The sequence below is a fragment of the Aegilops tauschii genome, chromosome 6 (assembly GCF_002575655.3).
Source record: "Aegilops tauschii subsp. strangulata cultivar AL8/78 chromosome 6, Aet v6.0, whole genome shotgun sequence".
NCBI classification, from domain to species: Eukaryota; Viridiplantae; Streptophyta; class Magnoliopsida; order Poales; family Poaceae; genus Aegilops; species Aegilops tauschii.
In genome coordinates this window covers 13,557,137-13,574,052 of record NC_053040.3, presented here as the reverse complement: position 1 = coordinate 13,574,052, position 16,916 = coordinate 13,557,137, and the positions used below count along the sequence as shown (strand labels likewise).

The 16,916-nt window shown below is 44.5% G+C and overlaps 1 protein-coding gene across 4 annotated transcripts; it reads left to right on the top strand.

Moving 5' to 3' along the window:
* The first annotated feature begins 705 nt into the window (after positions 1–705).
* Positions 706–16,909, top strand: LOC109777234 (uncharacterized). Of its 4 annotated transcripts, XM_045229541.2 has the most exons (24): positions 706–1,706; positions 2,243–2,469; positions 2,938–3,029; positions 3,127–3,184; positions 3,283–3,374; positions 3,470–3,527; positions 3,658–3,806; positions 4,187–4,356; positions 4,472–4,617; positions 4,723–5,013; positions 5,736–5,876; positions 6,106–6,360; positions 6,536–6,673; positions 6,751–7,047; positions 7,187–7,357; positions 7,585–8,548; positions 8,625–8,713; positions 9,672–9,776; positions 9,866–11,338; positions 12,826–13,059; positions 13,147–13,770; positions 13,858–14,955; positions 15,064–15,259; positions 15,660–16,909. In XM_045229541.2, exons 1-24 carry the CDS (start codon positions 1,244–1,246, stop codon positions 16,691–16,693), a joined length of 8,565 nt encoding a protein of 2,854 aa, XP_045085476.1. In that variant the 5' UTR covers positions 706–1,243; the 3' UTR covers positions 16,694–16,909. The 4 variants fall into 4 exon arrangements, with proteins under 4 accessions (XP_045085476.1, XP_045085473.1, XP_045085474.1 ...); XM_045229538.2 differs by having other exon boundaries at positions 13,147–14,955; XM_045229539.2 differs by having other exon boundaries at positions 12,826–13,770.
* Positions 16,910–16,916: the final 7 nt, after the last annotated feature.

The window sequence follows — 16,916 nt, the reverse complement described above, 5'->3', positions numbered from 1 at the left end:
CGATGCTCCTAGTGGATCGGGCCGCCACCATAGTGCACGGTAAAACTGCCGCTTTTTCATTCTAACTTGGATCTAGTGTTTTTTTCTTCATGTTTGTTATGATGTTTATTTCCTTTCCTATGCATCGTCGTATGTTGTCTCTATTATATAGCGGTTGCGGGAGTCACCGGAAAACCTTCCCGAAGCATAGTTTGAGCCACCCGATTCCATGTCCATTTTTTTAGCATCAGCTCAACGAGCACCCACCCGTTGCTGAGAGCACGAGCCTTCGCAAAAATATGATCTAGCTGCTCGTTTCAGGGTAGATCCAGCAAGACGTAGGGTAAGACATGCCCCACCCTAAGATCTAGGTCGAGCCAACATACCTACCAAAAAAAGGAAACAGGCCAAAAGGCCCAGCCCAACTCACCTCGGGCCCACCCTAGCAATCTGGTCTGATCTGTCACCGGCTGCTTGACCGTAATTATTTTCCAATACTAATATTTAGGCACGTGGTGATGATAAAATATTCGGACGGATACACCCCACCAACTCCGGTCTAGTAGAATTAATGTCCCTCGTCTTTTCCGCCCCACAATAAATGCGCTACAATTATTATCCAATAATGACATTATTACATCCCAACCCTTTGGTCCAATGGTGGGGGTGGGGGTAGGGGAAAGACCTGACATATCTCAGAAGCCACTGCAGTGCCCGTGACGAGACGGCCGCGGCGCGGGCAGAGGGGGGAGGGTAAGAAGCAGAGCCAGGAGGCAGGCAGTAACAGCGGCGTTTTCCCCCGTCTTTCTCCCACCGGAGCCGCTCAAAACCCCGTCGCGGCCGCCGCCCGCCGCCCGCGATCGCGCTAAACCCTAGCCTCCGTCGCCGCCGCTCGCCTCCGCGACCGGCCCGCATTCCCCGCCCGTCTCGCGCCCGCCCGCCCGCCCGCAGAGGTACCCCGCTTCTCGCCCGCCCGCCTCCCCCTCCTCTGTTTCGCGCGCCGTCGCTCGGGGCCGCCTCCCTCCCTTCCGCGGACCCGCCCGCCGGCGCGCCTTCCGCGGGCGCGTTCCGGGGAGGGGACTGGCCCGGGAGTAGGGTTCCGCCCCTCGGCACCTGGTCTCGACCTCTGATTTTGGGGTTTTTTGCCCCCCGGACCGGCGCGTGTGCGCGCGGCGGCGCACGGCGCTCGATTGCGATTCCGATCTCTCCGTCGGCGTCGCGCGGTTGGTGCGGGCTTTTTTGGGATTGGTTCCAGAGCGGCGGAATGGGGAACAGCCGGCCGGGAGGGGCGCCGCCGACAAGCAGCGGGAGCGTGGCGGGGAGCAACCCGGAGGCTGTACCGGAAGCTCCCCGGTTGCGGCCGCACGGAGGGCCAGGCGCGTCGGGTCTGGGGAGCCCAGGTCGGAGCACACCCCTTCCTGGTGGTCGGGAGAGGGGTTCCACGGCGGCAAATGTGATGACACCGTCTTGTGACAGGCAGCAGAACAGAGCGGTGGAGGAAGCGCCGCTCGGAGGGTCGAGCGCGGTTAAGAAGAGCAGTGTGCCCAATTCTCTGTCAAGAGGTTCAGACGGAAGCTCTGGCTCTAGGATGGGTGCAGAGGAGCAAGTGATGAGTGAGCATGCGAGCAACGGGGATGCTGGCTCTTCGTCGAAGAAGCGGCGAAAAAGAATGGATGCAAGAAGCTACATCAAGAAATTCAAGACGGGCATAAGACCGGGTGCCTCAGGTATTAGTTCCTCTCATGTTGGGCTCTTGCTGTACTTGCTTAAAGGCTGGATGGCCCCATCATCTGAGACAAATAATTTTAATGGCCTGTGCTGGTTTACCTACTCTGTTATCAAATCACATTGTAATCATCAGGGTTGCCTAGTGGTTAGGAATAGCTGAAGGTTTATATGGGAATGCCATAATGTGTAGGCACACAAGTCAGGCATCATTGACTGCATCATGTTCTGTGCATTAAAAAGGAAGACAGTTTTACAAAAAACATTAGTATGTCGACGCAAACTAGTCAAGGTTTTAGGCTTCAAGGTGGGGGACATATCTAGGGCACCATCATGGCACCATCATTTAGGCGCAATCATACAAAACCATTTTTGTTTGAGCACCAAATCAACATGAAAATTTCCATATATGTGTTACCCTTGGGCAAGCCTGCATTCTAGTTTATGAAACCTGCCTATTAGTTGTACAACTTGGTCATTTAGCCTGCATTAATTCATCTGAGTACTATCATATCTAACTTGTCTCTTAAATTTTCAGCTGCAGTTGTTGCTTCCCCTGACAGGATGGGCAAGGAGAATACTTCAAGTGGGCATGTGGCAGACAACAACAACAATGCTGCTATTCTGTGTGAAGGTAGCAGGTTGATTGAAAAAAGCAAGGGACATTCAAGCCATGCTGCCTTTAAAGTTTCTAAAAGTCCTATTTCTGGTTTACATGAAACTTCAGACACAAGAGTTGACCAATGTTCTACACCGCTTTTAGAGGTTTGCCTGTCTTCCACTGTCTGCATTTCATTTTGGACAGAGTTAATTCCACCTTTTTACTATGCAAAAATGGAAACTCTTTGAACATTACTGCGAGTTCTTGGGAGACTTCAATGGCATCTGGTGCATGATCTATCAAATTTTGCAATACTTCTTTCTTTGCCTCCATGTTACTGGCAGAGGGTTTATTATACTTGTCTTTAGCCATCTGCTGGGCTAGTCATCTACTTAAGTGGAAGCCAAGCATGTTAAGTGCTATTGCATGTATTGATTGTTCAGGATAAATGATGTGCATATGAACATTAATTGAGAAGATGCAATATGCAATACTATACTTTCCATGCTATAGCAGCAACTGTATAGAGACACTACAACAGCCAATCACCAACAACAGTCGGTGCCTTTTACTCCATAGGACACCATTTGAAGCAGTGACAGTTGCTTATCTCTTGTCATCAATTGTTGTAGGTACAGCCACATAAACCTACCGACGTGCAAAATATAGCGGCTGAAAGCAGTCTTCCAGCAAAGGCTAGAGATCCACACACTGGCCCTGCAAGGTGCTTTCCTTTTCAGCCTTTATGACTTTGATACTTGGCAATTAGGCATGTATTTTTTGGATACATGTTAATTCTGTGTTAACCATCCATTTTGCAGGCAAAACATTCTATCATCATTGCAAAGTGTGCCAATATCTACTATTCATCAAGAAGAGGTAGCCCTCTCCCACTATAGCTCAGGAGTACTTCAATTCTTTTGGCAATATCTTTTTATGCATCAGTTCTCTTGCCCCCTTGTTTTTAATTGTTGTAGGTACTGCCACATAAACGTACCGTTGTGCAAGATATAGCGGCTGAAAGCAGTCTTCCAGCAAAGGATAGAGATCGACACACTGGCCCTGCAAGGTGCTTTCCTTTTCAGCCTTCGTGACTTCTTTGATACTGGGCAATTAGGCATGTATTTTTTGAATACATGTTAATTCTGTGTTAACATTTTGCAGGCAAAACATTGTACCATCATTGCAAAGTGTGCCAATATCTAGTATTCATCACAAAGAGGTACCGCTCGCTAACTGCAGCTCAGGAGTCCCCCCCCCCCCCCCCCCCCCCCCCCCCCCCCTGATGTGCTTTCTGATTTTTATGCATCAACCGTATGGGGTTCAACCTTTGCTATTTGATATCATGTTAGATTAAGAGCACACTTGGAGATGCTGAACCTATTAGCGTTCAGAAAGAAAATTCAGCTCCAGGACATCTCCAGGTGGCCCGATCTGATGGAACAGATGGTAACCCCAACATATGTGTTGCCTGTGGTCTTGGATCCCCAGGAACTTTTAGGTAAGTCAATTCGTTTTTTTCATCAGCTTTACCTACAGAAAATAGTAGTGCAAATGAAGCCATATCTCTAGGATAGCATAAGAACATATTATTGTGGTTTGTGAATGAAAATATTCTACCCTCAATTCATGAGCAAGTACATCCCTATATGTGCAAGTATTGAAGATCCTGAATTTTGGTTACTTGACCTGTTTTATGAAAACTAATTTTGAACTTGTAAATCTCCTGTTCTTTTATACTGCCTAGCATGGTAAGAGAACACACTATTAAAACTTTTCATCTGATCTTTGTATATTATTGATCTTCTGCATACACTTTTGGTCCATCATGCACACTATTCACTTTGTGATGATCTAATGTATATTTTCAATTGATGATAGGTCCTGTGATGGAAAAGGTTGCAAAAGTAGGTACCATATGTCTTGTCTGGATCAATATTTGTCTCTTGGAAATTGGTTCTGTACCAGCTGTACGAAAAAGAGGTTGCAGTCTGGCTTACATCATATTGTTGATGGGATAGAGTCTGTGTGGGATGTCAAGGAGGCTGAGGGTAAGCAAAGAACAAAAACAAAAATCTTGCGTGAAACAAAATCAAAATTTATCCTAGCAGTATTGCCTTCTATTTCCTAATTTAGTGCTTCTGTTTATTGGTTCTATGTTTGTAGGAATGCAAACTAGCAAGCAGTATTTTGTCAAGTATAAGAATCTGGCGCATGTCCATAACTGTTGGGTTCCAGAAGGTGATATTAGTGTCATGCCTGGAGGTCCTGATCTTCTTTCCTTGTTTAACAAGAGGAATCATACTGAAAAGGTGATTACTTTTGCGGTGAACTTTATTTCTTCGTGCCTATGAAGGATGACTTAGGCTTTGCAAAAGATCCATGCTTATGTTTTTTCTTGTGAAATGATTCCCCAGACAATTCGGAAGGAGTGGACTAAACCACATCGCCTGTTGAGGAAGAGGCTACTTGTGCCCCCAAGATTGGCTGAGGATTTCTTCTGCTCGGATGATTTCCTTTGCTCATCTGGTGTCTCATATTGTACTCTTGAATGGTTAGTGAAATGGAGGGGTCTTGGCTATGATCATGCAACATGGGAACTAGAGACTTTATCCTGTTTATGTACGCCGGAAGCTGACGAACTTAAAGAGAACTACGAGAACCGCCGTGAAGCTGCAAAACAATCATCTATTCCCCAAAAAACAAAGGTGTGGTGGGAAAACCAATTTTAATGCTATAGCTTGCCTGATATTAATTTTAATTCATGCATGACATGACTCTGGTAGAAATATAGTCTGATCAGTTCGAAGATAAACATCACAGAAATGTAATACCAGTTTTCTAGGTTGTGTATACAATTACGATTTTTTCTGTTTAAGATGATCCATTGTACTAGCCACCAAGACTTAGAAAACTGAAAACTGTGTGTTGACTGATCTGCTAATTCCATGAATTTCCTTTTTTTTTTCTTATAAAGATCGGAGTTGGCGTCAGCCCATTCGCCCTCCCTTCAGAGATTACCTCTAAGTGCCGAGAAATGAATTTCTCTAGTTATCATACATTATATGTAGTAGACAGATGTACCATGATCTTATGATTAATTGATTTAATTGATATATATTTTGAGATTTTCTTTCTAGAAAAAACTCATGCAGTAAAAAAAAAAGAACTTTTATAGGCATGATTATTTAACTCCCATAGCAACTCATAAGTATTTAGCTAGTCCATGAAAGTTTAAGTGCACATTAACTGCACCATGTTGTCTTTCTACACTTCTTTTTTCTGGCTTTATTGAACTACCACGACATTGACAATATCTTTATCGCTGTTCTCTTTGTCACAAGTTACTTATACGAGAGTGCTTGAAACTTATACATTTTCGTGAAACTTCTACTTAAGCTCTTCTTTTTAATATTACTTGCCTTTGCAGGTTAAGCAAAGCTCATTCCAGAAACTTGAGAGATTGCCAGATGGGTGCCATCCTGATTTTGACAATGATCACTTGTATTCAATCAATCACCTTCGAGAGTACTGGCACAAATCCCGTGGTGCTGTTCTTGTTGATGATAAGGTAGGAACCATGCAAGTAGCTTAGCAGACTAGTCCAGCTACTCTAGTTTTTCACCCACATTCTTGTTTGTAGTAGTTATGGCCACCGGCATGGTGAGTTGTTCTATTGCTTCATTTACATGGATGCAACAATTTAGCATTATAAGTACATCTCTCACAGTTGTACTTGGTTAATTTTGAACTCCTTCCTAAACAAAAGGGACTTGATGCTTAACTCATTTGTTATGCAGGAGTATGTAATAAAGACTGTGCTATTCACAATGTCTGTATTACCTGACGTCAGCCAACCTTTTCTGATTCTCACAACTCCTGGTTCTCTGTCCTTATGGGAGGTTCAGTTCAATAAGTTGGCACCGTTTATCAATGTCGTTGTGTATGACGGGGGGAAAGATGAGCTCAAATTAATTCGAGATTTGGAATTCTATGAGAGTGGAAGCCACTGTATGTTACAGGTTCTCTTATCCCATCCTGATGCTATCCTAGAGGTAAGTTCCAACTGCTAAGTATTTCCTTGCCTAGTTTTATTGAGCAAATGCTGCTAACCAATTAAGAGCACATAGATTGCACCTATATCATATTGATGCCGTTGTTACTACACCCCTAGCCCATCTCTCAAACTTATGCTTTCCATTTAATTGTGATCTCTCTGCCATGACACAGGATATTGAACCTATAGCACACATTGGTTGGGAAGCAGTCATAGTTGATTATTATCAAAAGTCAGCTTTACAATACCTCGAACAACTGAAGCAATTTCCCACTGATTTCAGAATGTTGCTTGTGAGCTCCCCAATTAAGGTGTCTATCAATAGCTCTGGCCGGTAAAATTGCTTCTGTACCACAAATAAGCCATGCTAAATATTGTTATTTTGCAGGATAATCTTCCTGAATACGTGAAACTTCAAGCATTCCTTAATTCTGGAGAGCAAGAAAATGGCAGTTACGTTGATACTGCTGAGACCCTTATGATGCTGAAAGGAAACTTCAAAAGTCATATTGCATATGAGCGTCAAGCAGATTCTTCAAAAATATTGGAGCATTGGGTTCCTGCTTATGTTTCACAACTGCAGCTACAGACATATTGTTCCATACTGCTTTCAAACTCATCTGTCCTCCAGTCGCAGATGAAAAGTGATAAAGCTCTTTATGACATTATTATGTCTCTCTCAAAGGTGTGCTTTGCAAACAAATTTACGGCTTGTATGATAACAGTCTATATGCAGTCTGCAGTACATGTACTTTATTCCTTTTTCTGCAAAGTTATGGCTCTGTTACTGACTTCTATCTGTTCTTCTTGTCGTTATGTTATAGTGCTGTGATGACCCTTACCTTGTTGATGAATCCCTGCGACCTCCTGTCAACAATCATGATCAGACTGATCCTACAGTTACGAGAGTGCAAGCATGTGGCAAGCTACTGCTTCTTCAAAAAATGCTTGAAGCAATAAGGAACAAGAGGCTAAGAGTCATTATTCTTTTTCAAGTGAGATACTCATGGCATCACTCTCTTTTACTTATGGTCATGTGTGGCATAATTTACCCAATCTTAGATCTCTGTAGTTGTTGTTCCAAACATGTTCCCTCAAGTACTCAGCAATGTTGTCGTTTCTTATTGAAGTATTCCCTTGATGCTCCTCTATGGAATTTGTGTCTTCGAGAACTCCTTCATTTTTTCTTAACTCAGCATGTTTTCTTGGCATGTTCTGGCAGTCTGGTGCACCAGCTGGAAGCTCAATGGGTGATACTTTGGAAACTGTTGTGCGCCACAAATTTGGCCCGGAGTCATATGAACGTGTTGGATTTTGTGGATCATTCTCGAAGAAAGCGGTGGCACTTAATAAGTTCAATGACAAGACCAAGGGGAGATTTGTTTTTCTGATTGAAACAAATGCATGCCTCCCAAGTATTGAGCTGTCATCTGTCGATGCCATTATCATATATAATAGTGACTGGAACCCACTTACTGATCAAAAGGCTCTTCAAAGAATCAAAATAGAGTCACATCTTAGCTATCCAAGCATTTTTCGCTTATACACTCCTTTGACAATGGAGGAGAAGTGGCTTGTGCTTGCAAAACAGGGCATGCTTATTGATAAGAAGGATATAACACACAGCGTAAGCCATTCCTTTATCAGTTGGGGTGCATCATGTCTCTTCACTAGACTTGATGAGCTTAAGCATGACAACTGTGCAAGTAAAAACTCTGAAAGGGACAACTTTATGGACAAAGTAGTTTCAGAGTTCTTGAAAAAATTAGCCACTAATGTTGTAGGCAGCACCAAACTTAACTGCACATGCATATCGGAAGCTAACATGAGTGGTAAATTTTACTCAAGAAACATCACACTAGTAGGTGAAAAAGAGGAAATGTGTGCATTGGATGGAGACCCATCTAAGTTCTGGTTAAATTTACTGGATGGAAAATCTCCCTCTTGGAGCTATATATCTGAGCCACCACAATCAAGCCATAACATCTTACAGAACATGGAAGAACCACCCAAAGTTCCTGCTGAAGAAGAACCCAATGAAACCAGAAGGAAGCGTAGAAAGGTTGGTGAAATCACAGGTCCATCTTCAAAAAGTTCACATGACAACAATCACCATGATGTGTTGCCTGAAAATTCTACATCGAGTCCTGCTATTCAACCGCTGGATGACGCACAACAAACATTGGGTATCATGTTCATCATCATATAATACATTCTGCTGCATATATGCATTACATGTTCTGATGCAATTTTGTTCTGAAGGGGTGGAAAAACGGATGAGCACACCCAAGAATCTTCACGTCCAACTTAAGAAAGAGCTGTCAAAACTAATTACGGCCCTACAATTGCCGGTATGAATTTTCGTAGTTCTGCTATTGGCAGGATGCATCGAAGTCACTTATGCTTAGAATATGTTCTGCTAATGTACAGAAGGTTACAGAAAGTGTACAAACTCGTTATTATCTGCATGCAAAAACAAACAAACAAAATCCTAAATTTAATCTTGCATTTGTACCTGAATGGAACTTATATAAAAAATGCCTAAACTAACTGCCAGTGAGTGCCCACAATTACATCTAGTGGGGCTTAATGTTTGACATAAATGGTAGTAAGACCAACCCTTGCTCCCTTGTTTCGATGGTTGGTCTCTGCTCCCTCTGTATCAAAATATAAGACGTTTTTTGACACTATCGTAGTGTCAAAACACTTCTTATATTGTGATATGGAGGGAGTATTTTTTCCGTCTTTGGCTAGTTTGTCATGGCAATTTTTTTATTCATGGACAAATTGTGCAACTAGTAATCAGATATAATATGTCAGCTAGGCTATAAGTCAACACTAACCCTCAAGTTTTATGTAGGTCACAACTCAAGAGTCAATATTTAAAGCTTGTCTGACTCACCTTGACAAGCTAAAAGTTATACCGTAGAAGAGTTTTATGTATTAACAGTTTAACACACCAATTCTTGTACATTCTCAAGAGCTTTCATATATGCCTGTCTTGAGGACTGTGATTAGGGTAACCTAAAGTGAAGAGCTGCTAAATATGTCTTGACTGTCTGCAGTTCAGATATGCTCTGTTGCACTTCCTGTAATTTAATCTGATATGTCTAACGACTATACATTCTTGACAGTTGACACCCATGTGAAACAAAGATTTAGTACTGGAATATGGAAAATATTCTCGCTAATGGTTCTTTTGATTTTTGTTACGTGCCGTTCTCATTTGTTCATTCTTTTGCTTTGCTCTTGCACTGATTCTTCATGCTTACCTGGCTAATGAGCATCTTGTGTAAATTGGAAATGCAGGATGATGTAAGAGCTATGGCTGAACAGTTGTTTGAGTATTTTTTGAAGAATCATCTAGTTGTTACAGAGCCAGTGAGCATACTGCACGCAATCATCATATCCTTGGTAAGAAAGACACCCGCGAAGTCATTGTATTTTTATTTTCATATTTATGTTTATCAAATATGCCAACGTTCTTTAATCATTTTCTTCAGTGTTGGCATGCTGCTTCTGTTCTTAAGTATAACATAAATTGTGGAGAGTCAATTGCCCTTGCTGGAAAAAGCTTGAACTGTGAGTGCAATGAAGAGCTTGCATCATTCATCTATGGAAGATTAAGGTTCCCAGAGGAAAAAAATCCAAATAGAGCAATTGAAACTAGCATCAATGGTCAACCAGTGTCAGTAGAGGACACCCAAATCTCATGGGAGGAGACCTCTACCAACTTGGCTACCAACTTGAGAATCAACCACATGCTCCAAAATAAGGAAATGGATCATGGTAATTTGACGAGTAGTGGACCACAAGAGGTTTCATCTAGTGCTGAGCATATGATCCCAGAGGTGCAGGAACCTGTTCAGGAAACTCATGGAGAATGTCATGTGTCAAATGATGAGCTTCCTAATATGATTGTGGAGAAAAGAACAGAGTTAGACAACAATCTTGACAATTTCACAAATGGTGCACCACAAGTGATCTCATCTGGTGCTGAGCAGATGATCTCAGAGGTGCAGGAACCTATACAAGAAATTCACAGAGAATCTCATTTGCCAAATGATGAGCTTCCTAACATGACTCTGGAGAAAAGAGCAGAGTTAGTTGACAACAATCATGACAATTTCACAAATGGTGCACCACAAGTGGTCTCATCTGGTGCTGATCACATGATCTCAGAGGAGCAGGAACCTGTTCAAGAAACTCACAGAGAATGTCATTTGTCAAAGGATGACCTTCCTAACATGATCGTGGAGAAAAGAATGGAGTTAATTGACAATGTTTTCTCCTTGAGAGAAAAGAATATCCTTTGTAAACAACAGCTTGAGATCTCAGGTTTAGACACATACACACAGAACAACGTTATCAGACTGAAGGAAGTGTGCACTTTAGTTCTGAAGCATATTCGTAGAAGTCACATTGATGAAGTGACCAGGAGTGACAAAATAAAGCTAACTGTTCAGTGGTTCACTATGCTTATGTATGCATTTTTGGACCACATGAGTCTCCAGCATAACAAACTCGAGGCACTGCAATCTGATAGGTGGCTCGTAGAGCGACATCTGAAGGAGAATCTCCACCAGGTAGCAAAATCAGGCCAATTAGATCAAGACTTTGATCGGCATATTGCTCTACCAGATTCAAACTTTGTTATGGAAGAATTCATCCATTTTAAGGAGCAGAGTGGCGAGTATCATATTGTTGAAAGTTCTGTGTCAGATAACCAGCAGTCATTAGATGATGGATTGTTAATGGAAATTGCATTAGTACGAAATGAAGTTCTGTCAGGGGCCATATCTACACAGGCAATGGAAAATGAGCCAGCTGCAACTTCTGTGGACTCAAGTGAAGGACCAGCATCAGAAGCTGTTGATTTTCCAGGAAACTGCATCCTTAGTTCTGATGGCATGGGTGTACAAAGAGCTGGTTGTTCATCAAGTACTATTCCTGCAAATGATGATTCAGTTGGTCAGGTATAATTTTCACTTTCCAGAATGCATTTATTCTGAAGGACTGGAGTATCACCAGAGAACTAGGGGTGCGTGGAAGCTTGCTATCCATGTGCCAGAACCATGAGTTGGTTGCGAGATCTTTATCCATGTGCCAGAACCATGCGTTGGTTGCGAGATCTTATGGGTTTCACCTCTAGCCCAGCCCAACTTGCTTGGGACTAAAGGCTTTGTTGTTGTTATTGTTTTTGTTATTGTTGTTGTTGTTGTTGTTGAGGATTGTGTGCTGGTACAACTTGCTTGTGCTTTAATCCGGACTCCTTGCAAGAGTTAACCTCAAGCCACTGGCAGTGCTAGAGCCATGAATTTTCTGAATTATGATTTTTTTATGCAATATCAAGAATGAAGTTAAAAGTGATTACACAACCTGTGGGGTCAACTGACTCTCCATAGGTTGCACATAGAACTGCAACTGCCTGGAGCTATATCTTGCAGCTAGTCAAATGATGTCATATATAGAAGATTAGCAGATAACCAAAACTGAGCTATTTTGCTACAGTTCCCCATTCTAACTGTGAGCGAGACGAGTTGGTCTATTAGTTTGCAGTTGTGTTCCTTGTGAGTGGAACACAACAGGTAGTTCTACGAGGCTGCATGCTTGAAGGTTTGTGGCCTGGTGGTGCCTTGGTGGAGATAGATAGGTAAGTGCAGCTGAAAAAGCAAAGTGGCAGACAGGAAAACTAGGCATGGTTTTCGAGTCGCGCGACTAGTCGTCGACTAGTCGATGAGTCGCAAAAAAATGTCGATTCAACTTAGTGTCGACTCGAGTCGTGAGTCACGACTAGTCGCAATTGCAGGTTTGACTTTTTCCGAGTCGCTACCCCAAAGCGACTCGGGAGTCGCGACTCGAAAACCATGGGCGCAAGAATAATTGGAAAGTAACCTCCCCATCCTCTTAAGACAGGGGTGTGCCTAACAAACATGGCTAGAGATAATATGGAAAATAAACTAAATGGTAAGTTAACAACACCTCAAAATGCTGCTTCGCCACCATAAGTTTCTGCCACTTGCACCATGCCATAGTCCCACCTTGGTGATAGTGTGTTGTGTGTGTGGAATGATGGCATGTATAGACCCAAAAGGAAATGAATATGCGCCACCATGTATTTGGGTTGTCCAGATTGTGTATGCAGTCAATCATCATTTTTCCAGCCTTGATTGCCTATTGTGCCGCAGGCATCGAGAGTTACATATGTTGTTGATTATATTCGTTTGAGCATTTATGTCACTCGCTTGTTGAAAAGCACTTTCAAAGTTATGCCATTTGACACAAATAGTATTTATTTTGCACATTCCAAAACTTGGCACATAGTGGTCATTCCAGTGTGTCCTGCTTTGCTTTTCGTGATTCCGCGTATCATCATACTTGATTTATTTATGTGTTCATTGTCATTGCGTATAGTTTAGTGATGCCAGATAACTGATCACAAACACCTTTAATTTTGCATCAGGAATCTTCAAGTGGTGACTGTAGAAATACTGGACATGTTGAGGCAGAAAATATTGCTAATCCAAGTATGTTGCTGGAAGGAGCAGATTCTCTTGTTAGGGGACTTAATGCAAACAACGACACTGTTGATACAGATCAAGTCCACTTGGAGTCACCAGTTAGTCCAGCTACCTTACCAATGTCTACTGAATTTGAAACTCAGACTTGCCAATCAAGTATGCATGTGGAACAAAGTGTAAGTGTACCCGCCCAACAAAGTTTAGCAACTTGCCAACCAAGTATCTATCAAGTATGTCTCCTGAACAAATCTTGCGATTTGCAGCCTGAAGTGCAACAGTCAACCTCAATGCAAGGTCAACCTGCAGAAAAACGAGCATGTATCGTGGGTCCCGAGGCAGCAATGCAGGATCAGCCAGCAGAGGCAGAGCGAGCAGGTACCTTGGGTGCGATATCAGCTCAGGTTTTGCCGCCTGAAATGCAATCATCATCAACCTCAACGAGGGGCGTTCCTTTTGTGTCTGGTCTGCAGAGTTCGTCTGTCCATCAAAGTGTAGTACCTTCATTGGATCCACATGCAGGAGTAGAGTTATCGGGCATGGTGACACCTCATGCTGTACAATCACCAGCCTCAATGCCTGCAGAACAGAGTACGAGTCTGCCTGACGAACAAAGCTTAGCAACTTTGCATCATCCGCCAGCAGAAGCAGAACCAGCAGGTATTCTGGCCACAGAGGCAGCTTGTGATTTGCAGCCTGAAGTCCAACTGTCAACCTCAATGCAGAATCAACCTGCAGATTCTCTTTTTAGGGGACTTGATGCAAACAATGATGACACTGTTGATACAGATCAAGTCCACTTGGAGTCACCAATTAGCCCAGCTACCTTACCAATGTCTACTGAATTTGAAACTCAGACTTGCCAATCAAGTATGCATGTGGAACAAAGTGTAAGTGTACCTGCCCAACAAAGTTTAGCAACTTGCCAATCAAGTATCTATCAAGTATGTCTCCTGAACCAATCTTGCGATTTGCAGCCTGAAGTGCAACAGTCAACCTCAATGCAAGATCAACCTGCAGAAAAACGCGCATGTATCGTGGGTCCCGAGGCAGCAATGCAGGATCAGCCAGCAGAGGCAGAGCAAGCAGGTACCTTGGGTGCCATATCAGCTCAGGTTTTGCCGCCTGAAATGCAATCATCATCAACCTCAATGCGGGGCGTTCCCTTTGTGTCTGGTCTGCAGAGTCCGTCTGCCCATCAAAGTGTAGTACCTTCACTGGATCCACATGCAGGAGTAGAGTTATCTGGCACTGTGACACCTCATGCTATACAACCACCAGCCTCAATGCCTGTGGAACAGAGTACGAGTCTGCCTGCCCAACAAAGCTTAGCAACTTTGCGTCATCCACCAGCAGAAGCAGAACCAGCAGGTATTCTGGCCACAGAGGCAGCTTGCGATTTGCAGCCTGAAGCCCGACTGTCAACCTCAATGCAGGATCAAGCTGCAGAAGAAGGAGCATGTATCATGGGCGCCACTGCTGCTCGAGGTTCGCAGCCTGAAGTGCAACCATCAACCTCATTGGATTCACATGCCGGAGCAGAATCAACAGATACGTTGGGTGTGGTGACAGCCCCTGATATGCAATCGGAAATACAACCATCAGCCTTGATGCAGGACCGACCTGTGGCAGCAGAAGGAGCATGTGTTCTAGGCACGACAGTAGCCCAGGAGTTGCAGCCTGAACTGCAAACAGCAACCACAGTTCAGCATGACCCACTTGAAAGAACACGCTCTGAAGAAAGGAGACAAGCTGGTTTTGAACCAAACACAGCAGCCAGTCCTGAGCATGATCTGCAGTCTGAAATACAGCCATCAGCCTCAATGCGTGATCGACCTGCAGGAGCAGAAGGAGCAGGTATGGTAGGCAGTACGGCAGCCCAGGATTTGCAGCCTGAACGGCAGTTATCAACCACAGTTCAGCATATCCCTATCGGTCCTGAGCAGCCTACCCAACTGCCTCCAGTCACGCCATTAGTGTTTAATAATCCAATATTTAGTGATGAACCGCTGAGAAATGAGTTGGAAAAAATAATTCATTGGAGCACTTTGCTTGATAAAGGCCATGACGATAAGGTTTGTTTTTTTGTTTTGTTTGTCTATTATCTGTTTTACTGTAAATTGCATGTGCTAGTCGTGAGTTTTTTTCATGTCTTGCTTGGCTGCACATCTATTTGTCAACAGAGATCACAACTTCAGGCAGAGCGCAACCAAGAAATAGAGAAGATAAACAGGAAGTATGACTCGTTACTTCAACAAGAAGATTCCGCTCATCGTCTGAAGCGGACTCAGTTGAATGGTATCTACCAGAAAGTTTACGTGAGCAAATCACTAGCTGAGAATTTCCGATGCCAGTTCACGCCATCAGTTGCATCTCATGGTATCCACCTAACTGTTGCTAGAGTATCTCGTTTGCTTTCCAAAACAATGATCTGGTCATAGCTAGTCTTTCAGCATTTAGCTCTGCTCGCTGTGATATTTCTGTTTAATACATATATTTCGAAACGCTTCTTTTTCTTTTGATCAACATATAAGATGGAGCATGGTGTGCTTGCATGATTCATTTGCCAGCACCTTGTGTATATTTGGCTGTTTCTGTATGGTGAAATCTTACTGTTGTTTCTCACTTCCTTTTCAATGAATGTCATGTTAGGTGGTTGCATTACATTGATCTTCAAACGCGAAAGCACAGTCAAGATCCAGGATCTGTTGCTTACTCAGATGCTCTTTAATCATTTGATCATGCGAATAATGTTTACTTTTTTCCTTGTGTAATGCAGGGAGATCGACGGGCCATGTAATGGATCAGCTACCCGAGTCTTCTTCTTCAGCGGCTCGGGGCCATGTAATGGATCAGCTACCCGAGTCTTCTTCTTCTTCAGCGGCTCGGGGCCCAGCATCGCCGCCGGTTATCCCATCATCAGCCATCAGAGCGCCGGTGCACAGTTCAGCAGGATCCTACGTCCGCCCTTCACTGGTGGCATCACGGACCGTCCAGTCACAGTCAGCCATGCCTGGCAATCTCTCTGGAGCAACATCACCACCTTTTGTTCCAGCGCCTTCGCTACATGCAAGCCACGGACCCGCCGGACCACAGTTGCGCCCTGTCCAGCCACAATCAGTTCCACCCAGCATTCTCTACAGAACAATGCCACCTGGTATTCCGACGCCTCGGCCACAGGGCAGCTACAGGCCCGCTGGAGCAGCAGCAGCACAGCAGCTGCGTGCGCCCTCTCCTCATCTGCAGCACCTCAGGATGCGCCCGCCATATGTCACCCCCACAGACCAGCAGCAGCAGCAGCAGCTTCCTGCCATCCTAGGGGTTCCAGCGGGCGGGCAGTTTGTCACGGATAGCCTAAGGCCGGCGTTTCCGCAGCCAGGCGCCGTGCTAGCCTCCATGACTCCAGCAGCAGGCTCGGCTCACCAACCAGTGCCGCCGTCAGCGCCAGGCTCAAGCTCAGCCACCCCGACGTACTTTGTTCCACCTGGTCGGCATACGGACCCCGTCTGGACGCCGAACCCCGCCCTCACGGTTGCCCAGCTCCAGCAGCAGGCATCGTATCTGAACATGGCCTTGGGCGGCGGCAGCAGCACCTCAGCAGGTCCGGCGGCGCCAGGAAGCCAGCAGCACGCCGGCGGCGCTCAGCTGCCTGCCGTCCTCAACCATCCAGGCTTGGAACCGTCACCGCCGCCGAACAGCAACCGGTACATGCCGGCCAGGTTCGGCGTGGAGCCTGACAGCAGCAGCGGCGGCACCAGCAACGCAGCTGGGCCGAGCGCGGAGGTGGTGTGCCTGTCCGACGACGAAGCCTAGTCGGTGCGATGTGTTGTAGGCCATCGTTTGCTTCGCTTTTGTGCTGTTGTTGACTTGAGTCGTCCACTTAGAAGCCGGTATAGAGCCTTTAGCAGCGTTAGCAGCATCCTTGTAGCCGAGAGATGCGCGGGCAGAGGAGCGCCCCTGTTGATATGGTAGCAATTTTTGAACTAACTCGAGTAAGTTGTTTATAGAAGTGCCGGTTGTTTCAGCGAATGCCCAA

Coding starts and splice junctions, on each gene's coding strand:
- LOC109777234 (XM_045229537.2), top strand. CDS start 1,244: ATGGGGAACAGCCGGCCGGGAGGGGCGCCGCCGACAAGCAGCGGGAGC. Junction 8,714..9,671: donor TTACGGCCCTACAATTGCCG/GTATGAATTTTC, acceptor TTGGAAATGCAG/GATGATGTAAGAGCTATGGC. Junction 9,777..9,865: donor ACGCAATCATCATATCCTTG/GTAAGAAAGACA, acceptor CATTTTCTTCAG/TGTTGGCATGCTGCTTCTGT.